The sequence below is a fragment of the Ovis canadensis genome, chromosome 3 (assembly GCF_042477335.2).
Source record: "Ovis canadensis isolate MfBH-ARS-UI-01 breed Bighorn chromosome 3, ARS-UI_OviCan_v2, whole genome shotgun sequence".
Taxonomy (NCBI): domain Eukaryota; kingdom Metazoa; phylum Chordata; class Mammalia; order Artiodactyla; family Bovidae; genus Ovis; species Ovis canadensis.
In genome coordinates this window covers 11,517,809-11,537,971 of record NC_091247.1, presented here as the reverse complement: position 1 = coordinate 11,537,971, position 20,163 = coordinate 11,517,809, and the positions used below count along the sequence as shown (strand labels likewise).

Here is a 20,163-nt window from a genome sequence, read left to right as displayed (position 1 = left end):
GCTGGAATGAAGAGTCAAGCGCTCTGTCTCCCCTCATCTTGTAGAGCACTGGTATTTAAACACCGTCTGGGGAGAGATCATGGCTCGAATCTTGTCTGTTTCAGGACATAGAAACACCTCAAATTGATGGCACAGGCATTTTCCTTTATGGCAGGAGGCACTGCTGTTTCCCTGAAGTCATCCTTAGAGAAAAGAGCCAGGCTGCATGATAGCAAGAATGCTGTGCTCTGGACCAGGCAGGATGTGGTTCCTCACTCCATTCCCTCACTAGCCAGGTGACATTGGGTAAATGACCTCTCTGAGCCTCAGTTTCTTCTTCTGTAAAATGGGGCCACAAAGAGAGTGAGATGGTATGTTTTAAACACCCAACATGGTATCCAGCATTGTGGGTGTTAAGGAAATGGTATGTGATTGATCTTACTCTTATATTCTAAAAATCATTTTAGTTTTCACAGCTCAAGAGCCCAGGGCTGGAAATATCCCCAGGGTAGGAAAAACAATTTAGTTAACATGCAAACTCTGACTTTTGTTAACCTTCTGTGTCCAAGGCTAGTGGTTTGTTCATCTGAAGGAGCTTTCTAGCTCTGGGTGCTGTCAGCCTATGAAAATAAGTTTGCTGAACCGGGTAGAATTTTATGTGAAATTCATATAGACTTGGAGAAGCTGAACATGCTTGCTTTTATGGAGGTTTCAAATGAATGAATGAATGGAGTTGAGAAACAGAGCTTAAAATGCCCCTTTGGTTTGTGATTTTTACCGGTTTGCTTCAGAGCATTTTCATCAGGAAAGAAATGCAAGGCTGAGCTGACCCACTAAGAACCATATGAATTTCCAAGAAGGAGAAAGGTGTTCTTGTCTGAGAAAGCCCCAGTTAATGTGTCTTCCATTCTGGAAAGTCTTTGCAAACCTGCTTGGGACATGCCAAGTTCAGTTATATTCGTCACTGTTCGGAGAGGAATGTGCGTATGTTCAGGGGATGGGGACAGCTGTCACTGGTTCTGCATGGCACCACAATCTTCATGAAAATCTTCCTAAAGCAATAATGGTAGATAAGATTTAATGATCAAATATTCATGGCCATTAAAATTCAAGAAGTGTTTGCCAAGTGTTAAATTCAGCAAGTGCTTGTCTCCTTTCTGCCTTGGGTCTGCTGGGGAGCCCTACACATAAGTAGATAAAGACCATGTAGAGGAAAGGCTCCCAGGGAGGGATGAACGGACGCAGAGAGAGCCTGGAGAGTGGGGTGGCTTGTTCTGCCCCGGGGGTCAGGGTTGATGAGGAAAGCTCTAGAAAGGAGATGACGTGGGCTGATGATGACCAGGAGTTTGGGGGTACGACAGGGAGAGGGGATGTTCAGGAAGCAGAAAGAACCCAAGCTGAAGGTGCAGGATCAGTCGGGTTAGATAAGCATTTAAACACCTGTGCTCAAGTAAGGTAGCACAGCAGGTGTTTATGAAAGGTCTGGAAACCACGCTGTCATTTGGCATTGTACCTGCAGCAAATGGGAAGCCCATTACGGATTTAAATTGACAGAGGGTTGGGGTTTTATGTCCCTAGTAGCTGGTCACGAGTCAAGTGAAAATAGGAGGTCACATGATGCTTTGACCTTAAATGGGCTGGACACGAGGAGGGAAGATTCCAGAGACTTGCAGCAGGGAGAAACCAAGTGCCCTCGGTAACTGAAGGGATGAGGGGGAGAGGGAGGTCAAGGACGTGGCCAGCCTGCTGGCGTGGGAGCTGATGCTCTTCAAGGTTTGTTTCCCTTCAAGTCTCTGCTTGTTAGTCGTTGGAGCCGATTCCAGATTCTCTCATCCGTGTGTTTAAGCTCAGCCTTCCCGGAGCTTGGTTCATGAGGCTTGTCCTGGGGGCGCCGCCACAGCCGAGATGATGTTAGGTTTTGTCATCAGGCGTCTAGATGTTCAGGCGTCTTGCTCACCGTTCCCATGAGCCGATGGCACAGAGCTGAGTGTAGACAGACTTCCAAGTTGAGACAGTCTCGGTGGTGGTTGTACCTACATTGCAATGCCTGGCACTTACCTCATTCCATCCTCCTACCAAGCCAGAGGAGGAGATCTTATTTAAAACTCTCTGCAGGGGAGGAAATCGAGATGCGTGTAAGTTGTCCGTCTTGCTATCGAAGGGAAAGCCAGCAGTGACTCCAAGTCCGGTGGCCACATAGAGCCCTTCTCGCCACTCGGGCTGCAGGAGGGGAGGCTGGCTTCAGGTACAAAATTAGCCAGACCATGAAGAGCTTAGTGAGTCTGGCCTCGTAAAGAGTCTAACAATATGGACTCTCTGTAAATCGTGCCCTTCTTTTGTGCCAGGCAGATTTAAAACACATCGCTGTATACACATACACCGAATCCATTAGAAGTTCCCGGCACACAATGTCAGATGTCTTTAAAGGTGAAGTTCGTTTACAGGAAATGTCATTCTGATGAAGTGTGCTTTTTAAAATCGTAGAAGCGATTGCCTTAAAATTAATGATGCATTGCAAATATCAGGGAAAAAAGACCCATCCAGTGTAAAGATGATTAAAATTCAGGTCAGAAGTCTGACTTAGTCAGGCTAAATTTTTTAATGAGATTTCAGAAAATTAATTGGGCGGATGCATTTTTATTCTTTTAACATGTAATTTTATGCTCCTGTTTTTTTTTTTTTTTTTTAAGGATTTGTCGATGGCTGAGGCTTACCATGGTTCAAACATTTTAAACTCAAATTAACACAGGGTGAAGGGCGTTTGTGGCCTAATTTGATCTGACTTGGGAAAGAGAGCTGAGTTTCACCAAGCTTTCTGGGGTGGCAGTATCCTGGAGTGGTCCAAGACACTGGGTTCCCCTGCTGTTTATCTGATGTTGTCCTCCCATCTCTTGGGAGAGTGGGGTCAGAGCTAGAAGTGACTCAGGACCTTGGCCATATCCTTGACTCGTGACCCCACCAGATTCCTCCTACTGCCCAAGGAGTTGTTCCCAAGGGTTCCTCCTCTCTCAGATCATGAGTGCCCCCTCTCAGGCCCACTGCCACCTCCCTGTCCCTCTACCCCATCTCTTCTACCTTTGGGGGAGAACTAAGGGGCTCCCACCATGGGGAAGGGGGATGAATAGTCAGAAATGGCCTCTGGTGCCCACAGCACAGCCTAGAAAGGGGGGCAAGCCCATCATCTAGTTCTTTGTCCCTGGCAAATAGCCCTGGGTGACTGATGGAAGGACAGTCAACTCAGAGGCTGCAGGTACATCCATCTCATCCCTTTACTGTAGCCAGAGGATGTTGGGTAAATGACCTCTCTGAGCTTCAGTTTCCTCATATGTGAAATGGGGCTATGAAGACCTAGTTAAATGAGATGGTGTTCTTTAAACACCCAGCACCATGGGTGCTAAGGAAACGGGATGTCATTGATCTTAGTCTTGCATTTAAAAATACATTTTACTTTTTACAGCTAGAGAACCCAGAGCTAGGAATATGCTCAGCGCAGACCCTCGGTGGGATGGGAACGCAAGTGGTATTGATAACGCCAGCTGACAATTCCCTGTGTTTATTCCCTGGGCCAGGCTCCCACCTGCCTGGGCACTGTGCACACCCTGCCTTTGTTTCTCCCCAGCCCCTGGGAAGTACGTGCTGCATTCTCCAGACATTCTGCAATGCCAAACCAACAGTAACAATAACAAACATAATAACGCCAAATATGCAGCATTTCCTAAGTACCAGGTCCTCTTCTAAGCATTCACTCATTAACTTATTTAACCCCCAACAGCCCTCTAGAGGGTTGTTGGACAACCCTCTTAAATAGGTCTTCATAGGCCCATTTCACAGATGAGGAAACTGAGGCTCAGAGAGGTCATTTACCCAACATCCTCTGGCTACAGTAAAGGGGTGAGTGGACGTACCTGCAGCCTCTGAGTTGACTGTCCTTCCATCAGTCACCCAGGGCTATTTGCCAAGGACAAAGAACTAGATGACGGTTGGACAGATGACGGTTGTTCAACAGATCCCAGTTGGACAGATGAGGAAACTGAGGCCCAGAGGGCTCTCTGGGAAGAGGCAGAGCCAGGACTTGAACCCAGGCCTCCAGGCCCCAGTGTCAGCATTTCAGCAGACTGGGCCAGAGTGGCCGTCACCTCTCTGCCACCCTGGGCCCTGGGGTTGTATTTTCTCTAGGAGGCAGAGTGGGGTCCCTGACATAACGGGACAGTAAGTGTTAAATGAGCCGTTTTCAGACAGGCCGTCAGGAGGGGTGACTGTCGGCCCCACCGTCGTGTGGGCTGTTCGGGGCCAACCCTGTCTTTGCCCAGCAGCTTAGAGCTCCCAGACCCTCTTCTCCTGGAGGTCCTGGGGCTGGGTTTCTAACACCCCCATCATGGCCCACCTCTCTCCCCTGCAGGAACTTGCTGGGGGCCCACCCAGGAGGTGGGTGGCAGCAGGGAGAGGCCTGGCCTTTGGGGGCAAGAACTCAGTTCAGCAGTTCCTTTTCTGCTCCGAGTCCCTGAGTTAGATTGGGGTCAGGACTCTGCTGGCTCAGGCAGCTGCACCCCCACAAGCCCTGTATCCTGTAGTGAGCCCTGCCTGAGCAGGGGTCCCCTCAGGGACAGGGCCCTGTCCTGACCCCGGTGGGGGTGGCAGCAGCCCCTGAGCCCCCTCACGCTGCACTGCCCCCTGGGTAACCTGCCCCCTCCTTGGAGCCTTCCTCTAATTAGGTTGGATGGGTTGTGATAGGAAATGCAAATCTGGGTCATCGCATATTCAGAAGTGCAAGGCGGTCAGCCAGGCTGGCTGGGATGTCCCTATCCTTTGGGAGCTTCCAGCCATGGAGCTGGACCACATGGCCTCTGGGGAACGTCCTTGAGGTGGGTGGAAAGTGCCAGGGACTCTGGCCACTCATCACTCCGCATTGGCAGAAGTAGGATCCTTAGAGAGCACGCCCTCCAGACCCTCACTGTCCCCAGGGAAACAGGTGGGGCAGAGAGACCCTACCCCTTGTCGCCAGGCAGCATGCCTGGCTTTCCGTCATCCGGGAGTTCAAGTCCCAGCTCCCATTGCCTGGCTGTGCCTCAGGGTCCTTAATCATAAAGTGGGACTGATAAGCCTCGTTTTACAAGCTGTTAGGGGACTTCAGTCGTTAAGCCTGTCTCATCACCTAGGACACCAGCAGAGGCATGGTTGGCGCCTAACACGCGAGACAGCGTGGCGCTGTCGCCCTGACCACGTGTGGCTCCTCCAGGGGCCCAGAGCGTTGCCTTCTTCTAGGGAGTGTGGTTTCCGCTGTGCCCACAGAAGTGACAGTGGCCGGGTCACAGACTCCCTTGTGCTCCCAGCTATTTTGAGTGCATTTCGTTGTGTCCTTTGACACACGTGCCCTGAGCACTTGCTTGGCAAGTCAGAGCCCCAGTTCAGGGGGCACAGAGGGGACTAAGGCGGAGGCCCATGGTGGGGGCACAGGTGGGGCTCAGGTGGCTGAAGCTGGGAGGCCTGACTAGTCACAGGGTCTTGATGGGAAAGCAGAGTTGGGTGGTAACATGTACAGGGTGAAGGGAGTATCCTGTCCTGGTTCAAATCCCCAGTGTTACTCACGGTACGGTCTGGAGCCTCCCCTCTGAGGCTGTTTCCTGAAATGGAGTCACAGTGATGTCTGCTCACAGGGTCCCGGGAAGCTACGCGCACGGTGCCTGGCATGTAGTACCTGCTTAGTAAATACATGCTCGCTCCTCTGAGGTGAACGCTGGGTGTGCCTGTAGGTCCATTGCTGAGACTAAAGAGCTTACCTGGCAGAGACTGGCAGGTGGTGGATGAGAGCACCGTCTTCCTCCTCCGCCAGCCTACCCCCCTGCTCAGGTCCCCAGGCAGAATGTCTTAAAATCTCCCATCACGGGAGGTAATTATGCCTGGAGACTTGAGTCAGGGTGGGCCCAGCGATTGTGAGCTGCAAAGCTGAGTTCCATCTCTCAGTCCTGGCAAGAAGGTGCCTGTTAGAATTTCCTTGATGCAGAGCTGGGCCATGGCAGGTACAGAGGTGGGGAGTAGCCGCTCAGGCCCCAATCCTCCAACCCCGACCTCCTCATTCCTGCCCCGCCCAAGCCTGTCCATAACATGGCTGCAACCGCTAAGCACTTACTGTGTGCACGGCTTAGCAATCTTGCCGAATTCTCTTAGCCACCCTACTTCTTCTACCCTATGGACAGGAAACCAAGGCTCAGGGTAGCTTGTGTAACCACCAAGGTCACCAGCCAGTGACCAGGCTGACGGGCTCCACAGCCAGTCACACGGGGGTTCCCAGGGCTCCTCCAGGAATGACTGGTCTGCTCTTGGCATTCCTGGTGGGGAGAGTTCCAGAACACAGCACAGGGGCACTCCTGACCTTTGGCCCCTCAGAGGCTCTGGCCAAACTCTGGAAGAGGCGTTTCCACTTCTGAAAATACAGTGGCTTGCCCTGCTGTGGCAGGTGTTGGGGGGGCCGGGGGCCCTCTGGCTTTCTTGCCCCACCCCTGTTCCCCTGAAGGAACTCTGCACACCTTTCTGCACACCTACTGTGTGCAAGTCACCCAGCAGCAACAGAGACCCCATCTTCATGTCACCACCCAGTGGGGAGGGTCCCCAGTGGGTGTGATTCCCCCACCTGCCAGGCTGTCGTGGGGCTCCCTCTGCCCTTCCCCCCGCCCCCTTCTAGGGCCCAACAGTGGCTCCCCCTCCTCTCCTCTTCCTAAGACCACCTTTGCAGTTGTGTTTTGGGCAGAGGGTGGACCTGGCCGCTGTGCCTCATCTGTTTGGCTCCATCCTGGGCAGGTCCTGCAGCTTAATCATTGCCTTCAGTGCTGACCCCTGGAGAGTCATCACAGTGCCCAGATTCTTCATGTTGCCATAAAGGGGACAGTTTATCCAAAGAATGGGCTCCGAATGTCAGGCTGCGGGTTTAACCTGTGTGTTCCCATCTCTGTGGTAGGAAAGCTACCCTGGGAGGGGAGGTTGCTGCTTCATGGGGTGACTTGAAGGATAAGGGTTGGGGGTGTGTCCTGGAGCCCTGGGGCTGACAGGACCCCGCAGAGCCTCCCTCCCCTTGGCGGTGTGGCTTTGCTAGTTGCTGCCTTAGATGTTTATTGCACCTGCTCTGCTGGTCGGCTCCAGCCGTGACAAAGCGTTCAGGAGTGACCAAGGCAGACGAGGCCCTGGTCCACGAGAGTGGAGACAGAAACGAATAAAGAACAAGTGATCCGATACTGAGGGATGGAGACAAGCATGTGGAGGAGCCCAGATCTGCAGAGGGGCATCGTCGGGATCAAAGGGAGATGGTGTGGAGAGCGCCAAGGGGCGAAGGGGCCTCTGATAGTGAGGGGGCGATCAGGGTCCCTCCTTCACCCTGAAAGGGTGTTGCCGGGGCTGGGGAAGGGGTAGCGCCGCCCCCCAAACCCCACCCCAGGTGTCAGCCCTCCACTCTGCCTGGCTGGTCACTGATGCCCTCTGTCTTTCCCCTCCAGAGGCACCCCACGGCCCTGTCTTTTCGCTGCTCACTGGCCGACTTCCAGATCGAGAAGAAGATTGGCCGAGGGCAGTTCAGTGAGGTGTACAAGGCCACCTGCTTGCTGGACAGGAAGACAGTGGCTCTGAAGAAGGTGCAGGTGAGCCAACAGCACCGTGGGGTCAGAACTACACAGCAGGAGCCGGCTGGTGGCTGATCACTGTGGCCCTGGGCTAGTCCTGCCACTCCCTGAAGAAAACCCGGGAAACTGGCACTCTCCTCACTCACGGGGCTGTGGAAGAATCAGGCGGCCTGGTCTTTGCGAAAGCTCCCTGTGAACCATAAAGGAAAACAAGGACAAGCACATGCTGAGTGCCTGCTGTATCCTGCGTTATGCTGGAGCTCACAGAATCTTGACAGCGGCTTTGTGGGTTGGGGATTATCACCCCATTTTTCGGAGGAGGAAAACTGCAGACACATGAATAACTTACCAGGGCTGGTGGGGGAAGCTAAGTGGGAGCTGAGGCTCAGATCTGCAGTCAACTGACCCTCTCTGGTAGCTCTGGGCTACTGCCCAACCTCTGAGTCCCTTCTAATCGGAGGAGTGGGGTCAGGCAGATGTATTCTATGCAGCAAAGCTCAAGGAGAAAGCTGCTCGTGAGAGCCTTTGGGCCCCTCTGAATGGCTCTTTTCTGCAGGAAATGGCCTTGAGTCCTCCAGCAGGGCTTCCACAGCCCCTCGACTTGCTCATTTACCTTAAAGAATGAGATTAACCGGCTGGGCAGAGGAGGCCCAGCAGAGGGAAGGCAGTTCAGACACAGTCACGAGGTGGGGAGACGGGCGAAGAAGCCCCACCTGGAGCCGGACAGTGTGATTCTGTCCTTGCGGATCTGGGTGCTGCACACGTGGCCTGGGATGGCTGGAGGGGACACGGGCTCCTCGGTTCAGGAAAGGCCCGTGTTCTGCGTTTGTCTGCCGGGGACGGGCTCACCCGGGTTCTCTCTGTGTTGGTCTTTAGTGCTGGGATGGGTTCTGCGGTGGGGCGGCTGTAGTATCGCCCTCTGGTTTGTTCCTATAAGTTAGGATGTGCTGGGAGGCCCCACGTGCAGTGAACACAGGTCCTGGGGGCCATCAGGGGGTGCATGCTACACCCTTTCTTCTAACTTGGTCCACATGACTGCCCAGTGAGGTCAGGCTGTTGGCCCCATTTATAGACGTGAAGACTGAGGCTCCAAGGGTATTTCCTGTCCTACCCCTTACCGGTGCATGACCTTAGCAAGTCACAGGACTTCTCTGGACCTCAGTCTCCTCCTCTGTAAGTTGGCCGCAGTAATCCCCGCCTCATAGGAGCTACTGAGATGATTTGGTGGGAATTGGTCAGCACAGTGCCTGGCACGTGATGGGCACCCAGTTAACCGAACCATTGTCCTAAGGGTTCCCTCTGCAAGGAGGCGTGAGAACCCAGATTGGGGTCCTGGGCCTTGTGTTCCCTCTGGGGCTCTGGGTGCTGGTTTTAACCACTCTTTCTCTGTCTTCTCTCACTCAAGATATTTGAGATGATGGACGCCAAGGCCAGGCAGGACTGTGTCAAGGAGATCGGCCTCCTGAAGGTGAGTGCCCTGCGCCGAGCAGGAGCCCCACGCTTCCTTGGGCCAGGCTGGGCTATGTCGTGACCATCATAGCCCCTTAGCCCTTTAAATTCAGAAACAACGTATTTTGGAGGAGGGCAGTGGCTGGTTTGTCCTCCTGTGGCTGAGTGGGGACCCCACCTCACCTCTGCCCAGTCCTCGCGGCGCCCCAAGACTGGCTGTCCGTGCCCCTTGCGGATCTGGATGTGGCAGCCGTGGACCAGGCTGTTGGGGAAGGAGCAGAGGTGGGCATTGGGTCCGACTGCGGTCTGTCTGTCTGTCTCCCTGTCGGTCTCATTACATCTTTGCTCTCAGCCTTGTGCCCTTGTATTTCTACTCAGAGGCACACACATCTGAATATTCAGCCAGGTGTGTTCTCTTCTTCTCTCCCATTCTTGTGCATCCAGGAGATGCTCTATGCCAGGGAGACAGAGCCGAGCCAGTCTGGGGCACTGGGCAGAATTAACAGCCAAGCACAGGGCCCCAGGTTCTGGGAGCTAGAGGGGCTTGGGGCCCCTGAGTTGTCCACCTTTTGGACTCTAGCCAGGCCTCCAACAGGGAGGAGGCAGGATGCACAGCTGGGGATGGGGCCCCCCGGGAGTAGCTGATGTGCCTGCCCCTCTGTGGGCAGAAGTCCTTGGTTCCACCAGAGCTGGACAGGGTTGTATGAAGGACAGACCTGCGGGGCCTGTCCAGGGCAAGGGATGGTGGTGGATGGTGTCTATGGTCATCCTTTCCGCCTTCCTGCTGGCTTCCCCTCCGGTCCCCTGAGAGTCAGAGATGACAGAACTTTCTGGACTAGACCTATTTCCCTGGTCTAGGGGTGGCTCTCCCTGGGGCTCTGCCCTCCTCCCCAGGTTCAGGATTCCACCTGAGAATTAGGAGGTGATGGAGGAGAAAAAAAGGGATGGGCTTTGGAGGCCCGGGATCCTGGATTCAAACGCTGATGTCTTCGTTTACAAGCTGTGTGACCTTAAGCATATGACTTAACCTCCCTGAGCCTCAGTTTGCCCATCAGCTCAATGGAGAGAATGCTGGCCTCACAGGATATGGGCAGATAGAGAGAATTAAATAAAATAGTATCGGGGGAGTTCCCTGCTGGCCTAGTGGTTAGGATTCCAGGATTTCCTTTCCGGGACCTGGATTCAGTCTCTGGCTGAGGAACTGAGATCCTGCAAGCAGCGTGGCATGGCCAAAAAATAAACCAATGAAAAAATTTTTAAAATAAAATAGTGTCTGAAGAGGGCCTGGCACAGGAGAGCACACAGTCAGCACTGACTTGGTGTCCTGTCTCCCCACATAGAGAGCAAGCTTGCTTGGCAGCTTCCTGTAAAGTGGGGCTACTGGTACTGTCAACCATGGCACCCGCCACCCCACCGCCCAGGGATTCCCAGGCAGGAGGGAGAACAGACAGGCGGCAGATGGTGACCGTCGAGTGACGCTGGCAGACGCAAGGGCCCCAGGGAAGTCGTGCAGCGCCCAGGGCCTGCTCTCAGAATCTGGAAGGCTGAGACGGGCCTGCTGCAGGAGCCGTGGCAGCATGGATGGGCGTGCAGGTCACGGTGGACTCGAATGCCACATTCAGGATGTGAGACTTGAATGTGGGGACAAGAGGGGGCCCCGCAGTGGCTGAGCGTGAGGTGTCGCGGCCATATGGGAGTTGTGGATGCTCGCTGGGGTGGCCCTTGGCTGTGATGGGTCCCAAGGGGGAGCCTAGAGGCTTGTAGGGAGGTATCCTTAACTCCAGCTATCACAGGTCCTAAAATACTCTTCAGATAACATTTTGAAAGTTTTACTAAATGGTTAACTTTGGACCCAGTTGTGATCCCTGAAACTCTGATTCCCCAGCCCTGGGGAGTGGCTGTCTGGATCACACACCCCTGTCTCCCTACTCGTGGCCAAGAACACACGTGTGTTGCTCATGTGAGTAAGGGATTGTACACGTGTACACACTGAGCCAGCCTGTTTGGTTCTTGGGCTCAGAACTGAGTGATCACAGCCTCTTTGGTGAGGCCGCCCCAGGTGGCATGACCCAGGCCTGCCTGGTGCGGGGGCTCTGACCCGCCCCCAGGCTGCAGTGCCACTGAGCGTAGTCAGCTGTGGGCTTCGCAGGCAGATACACCCCTTGCTCACTAGCTCTGGGGCCGTGGGTAAGCTGCTGACCACGTGGGGCCTTGGTTTTCTCATCTGTCTAAGGGGTTGATGACGAGAGTGCTGTCTTCAGAGGTGTTGTCATGGGATTAGTGAGAAGATGCATTGAAAGGACTCAGTGTAGCATCTGGTCAGAAGCAGCCCCCATTGCCATGGTTATAACCTCTGCCACCAGGCCAGACCCTTTGCAGAACGTGACCCACCTCTCCAGCCTGCCTGTGGGAAGTCAACAGGATGTGCCAGGGCACGGGGTGTTTCCTACAAAACAGAAAGAAGCACGGTCCTTAGAGGGGCCACTGGGCGGCATCATTCATGCTGTTCATGCCAGGACCAGTGAGAGGCTGCCAGGAGGGGCAGAACAGTGGCGCAGCATAAATACGTGCCCCTCACATAGCACCTTCTGGGCCTTTGGAAAAATGTGCTTTCAAGTGGCCTCTGGGTGGGACCCCCGCTGGACAGGCTGACCATGCTGTGGCAGAATATTTGAGTCCCTCTGCCTTCCCTAGATCCTGGGGTCATTTCGGTATAGTTTAAGTCGTAAGGAATGCCAGGGTCTCCTGTCAGCCGAGCAGGGTCTGACTTCCGGCCAGTGGGGCGCAGTCCTATCCGACGATCACACGGGCCACGGTGATCAGGCCAGAATCAGGGCTTCATCACTGAGCACCATGCTCAGGGCAGCTCTCACACCAGGAATGATGTTTTCTCAAGATTTCACAAAGGGTGGGTCAGAAATTGAGAAAGTGGGAAGGAAGAAGGAAGGAGGTGGACACTTCCAAGTATTCCAGGACCACTGAGTACAGAGGTGGAGTGGTGGGGGCCTGGCCCTACCCTGGAGGGGCCTGGGTGGTGCTGATGATGAAGAGGAGGAGGGAGAAAAGGGTCATTTCCTCAGTGTCTGTTGAGTCTTAGCTGCAAGTGGTCACCATGTAGATATTTCAGGGGTATCAGCCCGTGTAATCTTCACAGTTTCTCTGCAAAAGATTATGCCCATTTTACAGAGGGGGACACTGAGGCTCAGGGATGCAAAATGGCTTTCCCAGTGTCACCCAGGTCTGCAGGCCATTCCCCCCAGATACTCGCCTCTCCAACTGTATCATCTCTCACTGACTCCATCTCCCTCTTTTTCTCTCTTTGGGCAGCAACTGAACCATCCAAACATCATCAAGTATTTGGACTCATTCATTGAGGACAATGAGCTGAACATTGTGCTGGAGCTGGCGGATGCGGGTGACCTATCACAGATGATCAAGGTGAGGGTGCCTGGCGGGAGAGCTGGGTCTCGGGGGACTGCCCAGGTCAGGTGCCCCCCTACCTCAGCCCAGATCCCCCAGTGCTCTGGCCTCAGGCAGAGGCAGCCACTCAAGGACACTCGCCCCCCGCCCCCCTTGCTGATGCCCAGAGGCCTCAGTTATGGTCCCATCCACACTTGCTGGGAGAGGGTCAGCCACAGGCAGAAAAGACCCATCTGTAGTCCCTCACCACCCCAGCCCACCCATGGGCTCATGCCACTTTTGCCTCGCAGAAGGGATGGGGTATAACCCCCTGTAGGTCAGACCCCAGGTCTCAGACTCTGGGAAAGTGTCTTCTGCCTCATTTTATAGAAGGGAAAACTAAGCCCAGAGAGGCTGGAAGAGTTACCTGAGGATCCCCAGCAACATGGGGACAGACCCGTGCCTGTGGCCCAGGTCTCTGCTTCCAGTGGCCCTCCGGTGGCATCATCCCCAGGGGACCTTCCTGAGCCCCTCACCCCTTGAGAGACATCTTCCTTCCCATATAATGGGCGAGGTCAGGGATCTCAGAGATTTTAAGCAACCTGCCAAGTCCCACAGCAGCCCCCAGACTGCCCGTTCACACCCCCGCCTTGAGCCCAGGACTGGGTCCACCTGAGCCTGGACACGGGGACCATCACAGCCCCACCGATGGGGCACCCACTGCAGGTCACAGCCGTGCTGAGCATCTGCCTCACTCACTGAGTCCATACTATCCTTAAATAGCGAGGCTCAGAGAGGTTTTGTCACCTGCCTGCGGTAGCACAGTCTCTAAATGGGATCCCTGGGCCAGCGTGCTCAGCTTCACTCACCCCTCCTCCCTCAAGGTCCTCACTCCCCGGCTGTCTGGACCCTCATCCACAGACCGTGTTGGTGGGCCTGCATCGCTCCTCCCCCGAGCCCAGTCTGTCCCTGAGCCGGGCTGGGCCATGCTCGAGCCCCCACTCTGCTCCCAGCCATACTTGCAGACGGTCATAGACGCTGCGTCTTTCCCACCAGGCACTGGGGATTGAATGATTGCTCGGTACCTGCTCTTCTGAAATTTGGCTCCTAGGAATACGGGCGTCTCTGGGAAGCAGCATTACTTGAGCTGTTATCACCTGCTTTTATACTTTCGTTGACATATTAATGCGTTTGCAGGGATGTTAATCTCCACGCAGATCCCTGGTGGGAACAGATGTGCTGTATCACATCTCACTTCTCCCCCGCTCCCCCCACTCTTTTTCTCCTTCCTGCGTCATTCTCTCACTGAATACCATGCATCCAGACCCGCTCTGTGCCCACCCCCATGCTGCTGGCCTAGGCACGGCCCTCAGGGAGCGCGCCTTCTGATGGGAGAGCAGACCTATGAACGAGCAGTCACGCACAGCCATGAACAAGCCAAGTTCAGGGTCTGTGGGAACCATGGAAGGCTTCCTGGAGGAGGTGACATGTTAGCAGGGAAGGCTTCCTGGAGGAAGTGACACATTAGCAGAGACCTGAGGGGAGACCTGCAAGCCTAGAGGCAGAATAGCTTGTGCCAGAGCCCAGAGGGATAGAAGCCCAGGGTCCACAGAGCACTTTGTCTGGTCAGGGTGCTGCACCCTGTCAGCCCCCATGGCCCTCAAACCCCCTCCCTCACAGCCTCTCAGCTCATGGAGGGGGCTGGAGTCAGACAATGGGGAGTTGGGGGTGCTGGGCAAATTATAGATCCCTCCCCTACCTGAACCTCAGTTTCCACTGCAGTTGTGGGGGCCTCATCGGGGAGGGCCGCTCGGGAGCTGCAGGGCCTGGATGCAAGCTCCTTCCATCCAGGAGAGACAGGAGGGAGGTGTGGTGGCATCCAGCATCCTTTGCACCTGGCCTGGGGTGGTGCCTCCCCTCACCCCAACTTACCCTGGGCCAACCTTGACCCAGGGTTCAAGTCGGTTACTCACACCCTTGGTTTCTAGGGCGGTGGCCCAGCTTCCAGGTGCTTCAGGCCCTCCTGTCTCAGGAGCCCTCCTCCTTATATGGCCTGGCACCTCCCTCCCTCCGTCAAGGGCCCCTCACCCTCCCCTTCCCCTGCTGAGTCTGTGGCCTTGCAGGCAGAGCAGCTCAGACAGGCAAGGCAAGGGAGTAGGAAGACCCTGGGCCCAGGGTCAGACACACCTGCGGGATGACCTGGGCAGCTCCCTGTACCTCAGTTTCCCATCTGTAATGCACCCAGCACAGTGCTCGGGGCCTGGGAGCAGCTGTTCTCTGGCCTTTCCTGCTCTCTAGCTGCCTCCGGCTTTTGGAGGGAATGGGGCCCTAGGCAGGGCTCAGCCTGGGGCCACACTGAGTCCTGGCCTGACAGGGAGGTGGCTGGCCAGCAGACCCTCTGTCCCAAAGGCCCCCAGCCTCCAGAGCCAAGCAGCACCGCCAGGGCCGTGTGCTGGCGTTATTTACGATGGATGGTGAAGCCGGAGCTGCTGCCACCCCAGAACCCACCAGAGACTCCGCGCCTTCCTGCTAAATGTCACCCGCACCAATAGGACGTGACATTTAGAAAATCACCACGCACAGCCGTGCATGTCCCCATTTAAATGCTATAATGAGGATTAGCTAACATCAGGGCACAAATAACACCACAGCACGGCCCACTACGGAGGCCTGAGGTGGTCCTGGGGGAGCTCTGTGCCGGGAGCCAGGGGCAGCTGACGCATGAGGTCCCCTCCCAGAATGGAGCCGTAGAAGAGCCTCCTGGGACATTAGAGCCAGTCCAGGGGCTTCCCACTATGACTGTACCAAGGTTGGAGGTGTCCACATCCGGTCCCAGCTCTGCCGCCCCTGCTGGATGACCCTGGGCAAGTTCCTGAACCTCTCTGACCTTGGGCCTTCATCAGGTGGTTACTGGTACCATTAGAAGTGGGTTAAGAGCTTGGGCTTCCCAGGTTGAGCTGTTGTAACTCTGCCCCTTACTGCTCCTGTGTGGCCCTCAGTTTCCCCATCTGTGAGATGGGTGCAGCCATCACTGTGGAGCCCAGCACAGAGGCTGCACATGGCAGGTGCTTAGCAGAGGTTAGCTCGGGTCCCGCCTCCTGCCTCAGGCTGCGAGTGTGTCCTGGGTCTTCCCTGTGCCGGTGTGGCTGCTTGACATGTGGACCAAGTCTTCACCTCTGGCTGCTTTGGGAAAAGATGGTTGCTCTAAGTGAACAAAAACTAAGTTCCACATGACGGGTGGGTGAATTACGTCCCCGACCCCTACGGGCCTGGCCCACAGGAGCTCCCCCGGAGGGATGCTGATCTGAACAGTGGACGAGGGCATGTTCCTGGTTGATTGAGCTTTCAGGACCTTGGGTTACTTACAGATCACTCAGTGCAGCCTGGGTAGGTTTTGGGTTTTAAGCTTTTGTTTTTTTACTTTTTTTTTTTCTGGAGTGTTAAGTATGATTTTCCAGGCAACAAAATAGGTTGTGCCTGTTGAAACTGGAAAGTCCATTCCAGACTGTCAAGCCTGCTTCCTGGAGGTCATTGCCACGCTTGTTCATGGTTACATGTGCTGGCTCCCAGGAAGGGAGCTGAGATTTAATCACCAAGCAGGTCTTGGGTGCCCCCATCCTGGGCTGGGCCAGGCCCAGGGCAGAGAGCCCACACCAGTCACTCCTGCAAGGAACTAATCCCTGTCGGGCAGTGTGGGAGGAAATGGACTTGTGTCCAAGAGACTCTAGGTAAAGGGTCATAGAGAGCAGCCTTCAAGATGTGATCCCAGCATTCCTTCAGAGAAGCCGTCAGGACATCCCCTCTGGCCAGGCCGGCCCCGCCTTCAGGGAGCCTGGTGCTGAGGGTGGACACGTGACCCCTGGAGCTGGGACCCTACAGTGGCCCTCCCAGGCCCGTCACCTGAGCCTGTCTGTGTGTCTGTCTCCCCCTCCGCAGTACTTCAAGAAGCAGAAGCGGCTCATCCCGGAGAGGACCGTGTGGAAGTACTTCGTGCAGCTCTGCAGCGCCGTGGAGCACATGCACTCCCGCCGGGTCATGCACCGTGGTACGTGCCAGGGGCCGCAGGACACAGCCTTCCCCTAGGCTGCTCGGAACAGCCTGAGGAGGGCGACCGCCTTGTATCCCCATCCGGTGGGTGGCCAGCATCTCACCTGTCCTTACAGCGTCAGAGAATGGGAGTGGGCGACCTCAGACTTGACGGCACCCTGGACCTTATGCCCTTGTCAGGGGCCTCCACAAGGTGAGAGCACCAAGTGCCGTGTAGTTGCAGGAACCTCAGAAACAGGGGCCATGCTCAACACATAATCTCCAGTCCCCGAAACCAGCCCGGAGCCAGCAAGAGGGGCTGCAGCGAGGGTAGGGTGGGTGGAGAGCCTGGCAGGGAAGTCATGGCTAGTTCCGGTACTGCCGCCAGCTCTGCCTGGGAGGGCAGGAAATCATCCTGGAAAAGGGAACCTTTCACCTGGGCTTTGAAGTCTTAGTAGGAGTTGGCTGGACAGAGGAGATGAGTGTTTCAAAGAGCTGACATCATCCTAGACTGTGAGCAAAGGGCCTACTGGTGCCTGGCAGAGCGCTGTGTGCTTTAGCTAGATGCCTTTACTCATTCCTCCATTTGCTCATTTTGCCCACGTTGATCAGTGTCTGCTGTGTGTGAGGCACTGCCTGGTGACTGGGGAACAGCACAGGTTACCTCCCTGAGCGCCTCCTTCATCTGTTATACAGACCTGCATAGAGTACCCACTCTGCTGAAAAAGAAGAAACAGAACAAAAATCCCTGCACTCCTAGACCTCACAGCAGCCCTGAGCTGTAGTGAAGTTAGACCCATCTTACAGATGAGGAAACTGAGGTTACGTTTCTCAAAGTCCCGCAGCTGGGCAGAGACAGGGCCAGGGCCTTGCCCTGAGAGAGCAGGACTGGGGACTAAACCCATCACCTGAAGGGCCCCACTCTCTGCCCACCCCCAGGCCTCCTCCTCCCTTCTTCCCCTCACCACCAGGCAGCCTCACCGCAGACCCCACACCAACCCCCTCTCCTTCCCCTGCAGACATCAAGCCTGCCAACGTGTTCATCACAGCCACAGGCATCGTGAAGCTGGGCGACCTCGGCCTGGGCCGTTTCTTCAGCTCAGAGACCACCGCGGCCCACTCCCTAGGTAAGGACAGGCCATTCACACCCCAGCAACCCCCAAAGTCCTGGATGACGTGGGGAGGTGCGAACCCTGTCCCCGCGGTGCCTTTGGTTAGAACCTCAGACATTCTTCTTCAGAACGGTGGCCAGAGGGGAGTAAACCCAAGGACTGGAGGAGCCCAGGATGCGACCACCCATGTCCTCACAAGCTCATGTTTTAGGGATAGGGAGGTGTGGCTCTGCGATCGCAGAGACCACCATGTCATTTTTCTCATTGCTGCATGGTGTCCCATTGTGTGTGGGTGTGGTGGTTTTGAAGCTCTCATCCCCATCTGACCCTGGAGGACCCCTGGCCCGGTCTCCCTAGCAGCTGGTGCACCATGGCTCTTCTGTTAGGTCAGAACAAAAGGATATTCAAGGACCCGCCAACACGTGAGATCGTGACACTTCATTCATTCATGTACATTCAGCCCGTTCCTCCTGCTGGGGATGTTTGGGCTGTTTACAGCTTTTGGCTTTTAACCCGGCCGTTTCAAAGCTACAGGAGCCCAGTGCTTTCATGGTGGAGGTGACTTTGTAGCTGAAGTGTGGGGAGTGACTAGGAGCTGGTGAGGTATGGAGGAAACGATGGCATGGGGAGGGTCGAGGGCCCTTGGGTGGCAAGGAAGGCAAGCGGGGCCTCGAAGGCTGAGCTCAGTGGGAACACCATCCCAGGAGTGCGGGGGCACTGGGGGCCCAACACCGGAGGAGACTTGGAGGTCACATGTGTGTTTCGGGTCATGTTAAGCACTGTCCAGCTTCAGAATCCAGATATGAGTGAGTGAGTGAAGTTGCTCAGTCGTGTCTGACTCTTTGCGACCTCATGGACTGTAGCCTACCAGGCTCCTCTGTCCATGGGATTTTCCAGGCAAGCGTACTGGAGTGGGTTGCCATTTCCTTCTCCAGATATGTGAGCAAATGCGAAACTTGGACCACTGGAGAATTTTACATTTGATTAGAAACCAGCGAAGTCCCCAGTGTGTGTGGAACACAGAAGTAGGGTCCCTTGGGTGCTGTGACCAGGGCTGCGTGGGAACATTTCAGGCCAGGGCAGGGTGCAGGGGCATTTCCCCAACCCCCAGCAGTTCCTGGCTCTTTGTCGTGGCATCTGCAGGGGACGGCGCCTGAGACTCACCTCCCCCATTTGGTGCCGCATCCACAGGAGGGAGCTGGTCTCGTGCACAGGCCGAGCCCCTCGAACACCGCTCTGTTGTCTACTCGCGTCCCCCGCACTCCGTGGCCCAGCCAGTGCATCTCTGGTCTTCCTGTGTGCTACACCCCTGAGAGCCTGCGGCGTGCCAAGAGACACACAGCAGCCTTCTGGAAGACACGCTTTCCTGGTGGAAACTGTCACTGTTCATACAGGTCCCTATGGCTCGAGGCTCTCAGGGTATAGCACACAGTCTGGAGAAACAGGCTAGCTCAGAGATCAACAGCTCCCAGCTGGGAACCGGACAGACTGTAAGTGTGTGTGACTGTGTAAGTGCGTGTGTGTATGTGGTTGTTTTGAAACCGTCATCCTCATCTGACCTCAGAGGACCTCTGGCCCGGCCTCCTTAGCAGCTGGTGCACTGTTGCTCTTCTGTTAGGTCAGAACGAAAGGATGTTTAAGGACCCGCCAACCCTTGAGGGCGATGCTTCGGTCATGCCTCAAGCAGATGTCAGGGTCCATAGGCTCCTTCCTCTGCACTGATGAGGAATCTGAGACCCAGGGAGCTTGAGGGACTCTTCTGAGTTCTATAATGGCAGAGCCGGGCCCTGATGTGGCCCTCCCGGTGCAGCGCCCGGTTCTTCCAGGAGCCCAGGGACGGGAGCCCTGGAAGGATCTGCCTCCGGAGCTCGGGCACTGACTCCCCGTACCTGGGAGGAAGCCGTCTCTTTCTCGCTTCCCCATATCCTTCTCTTTGGGAAAATCATTGTGTCTTGTCAGCTTGGGACTGTTTACCTCTCTGGTGCAAGGGCTTCAGAAAGGCCAGAAATTCAAGAGAAACGATCAAAGAGCAGAGTTAAAGCCACTGCCTCCTGTCCCCTGTCAGTCAGGTCCCAACCCTCCTCTGTCCCGCCGGGGAAAAACTGCGGCACAAGTCAGAGCTGGTTAAGATCACATCGTTAGGAGCGGGCAGAAATGCGGGCTCGTCCGACAGTGTGAGTTTATCGACTTGGACTGGTGCACTTATTATATTAATGAGAAGGAATTGGAACTTGGGAAAAGGCTGCCCGGGTAAGCCAGGCTCTTCCCACAGCCTCTGAGTGGTTGTCGGGTCTCGTGGTAGGCGGAAGGAGCCCTCCTGGGGCCGTGTGCCCATCGAGTTGAGAGGCCCGCACGGGCTCAGCAAGGCCCTGCGGCCAGAACCAAGGGCTAGGCCCCACGAAGGTGACAGTGCCAAGCCAGAGCCCAGGTCTGAAGTCTCAGAGACCAGGAGAAAAGACACCCTTCCATAGCGAGGTTCCACAAACAGCTGTCTCGTACACACATTCTGTGGGGCAGAAGGCTGCACTAATTGCAGGTGCTTTGTGACTCAGGAAGGACTTGGGGGGCAGAGCCTCCCTCACACCCCGTGC

General features: G+C 55.5%; 1 protein-coding gene across 5 annotated transcripts in view; it reads left to right on the top strand.

The window, feature by feature from the left end:
- NEK6 (NIMA related kinase 6) overlaps positions 1-20,163 on the top strand; it is an 84,240-nt gene that overhangs the window by 45,593 nt on the left and 18,484 nt on the right. For all 5 annotated transcript variants that reach the window (XM_069582513.1, XM_069582511.1, XM_069582514.1 and 2 more), the window contains 5 exons: positions 7,464-7,604; positions 8,992-9,054; positions 12,363-12,473; positions 16,371-16,479; positions 17,480-17,587. In XM_069582513.1, the coding sequence (XP_069438614.1) occupies positions 7,464-7,604; positions 8,992-9,054; positions 12,363-12,473; positions 16,371-16,479; positions 17,480-17,587 (532 nt within the window). The remainder of the gene's footprint in view (positions 1-7,463; positions 7,605-8,991; positions 9,055-12,362; positions 12,474-16,370; positions 16,480-17,479; positions 17,588-20,163) is intronic.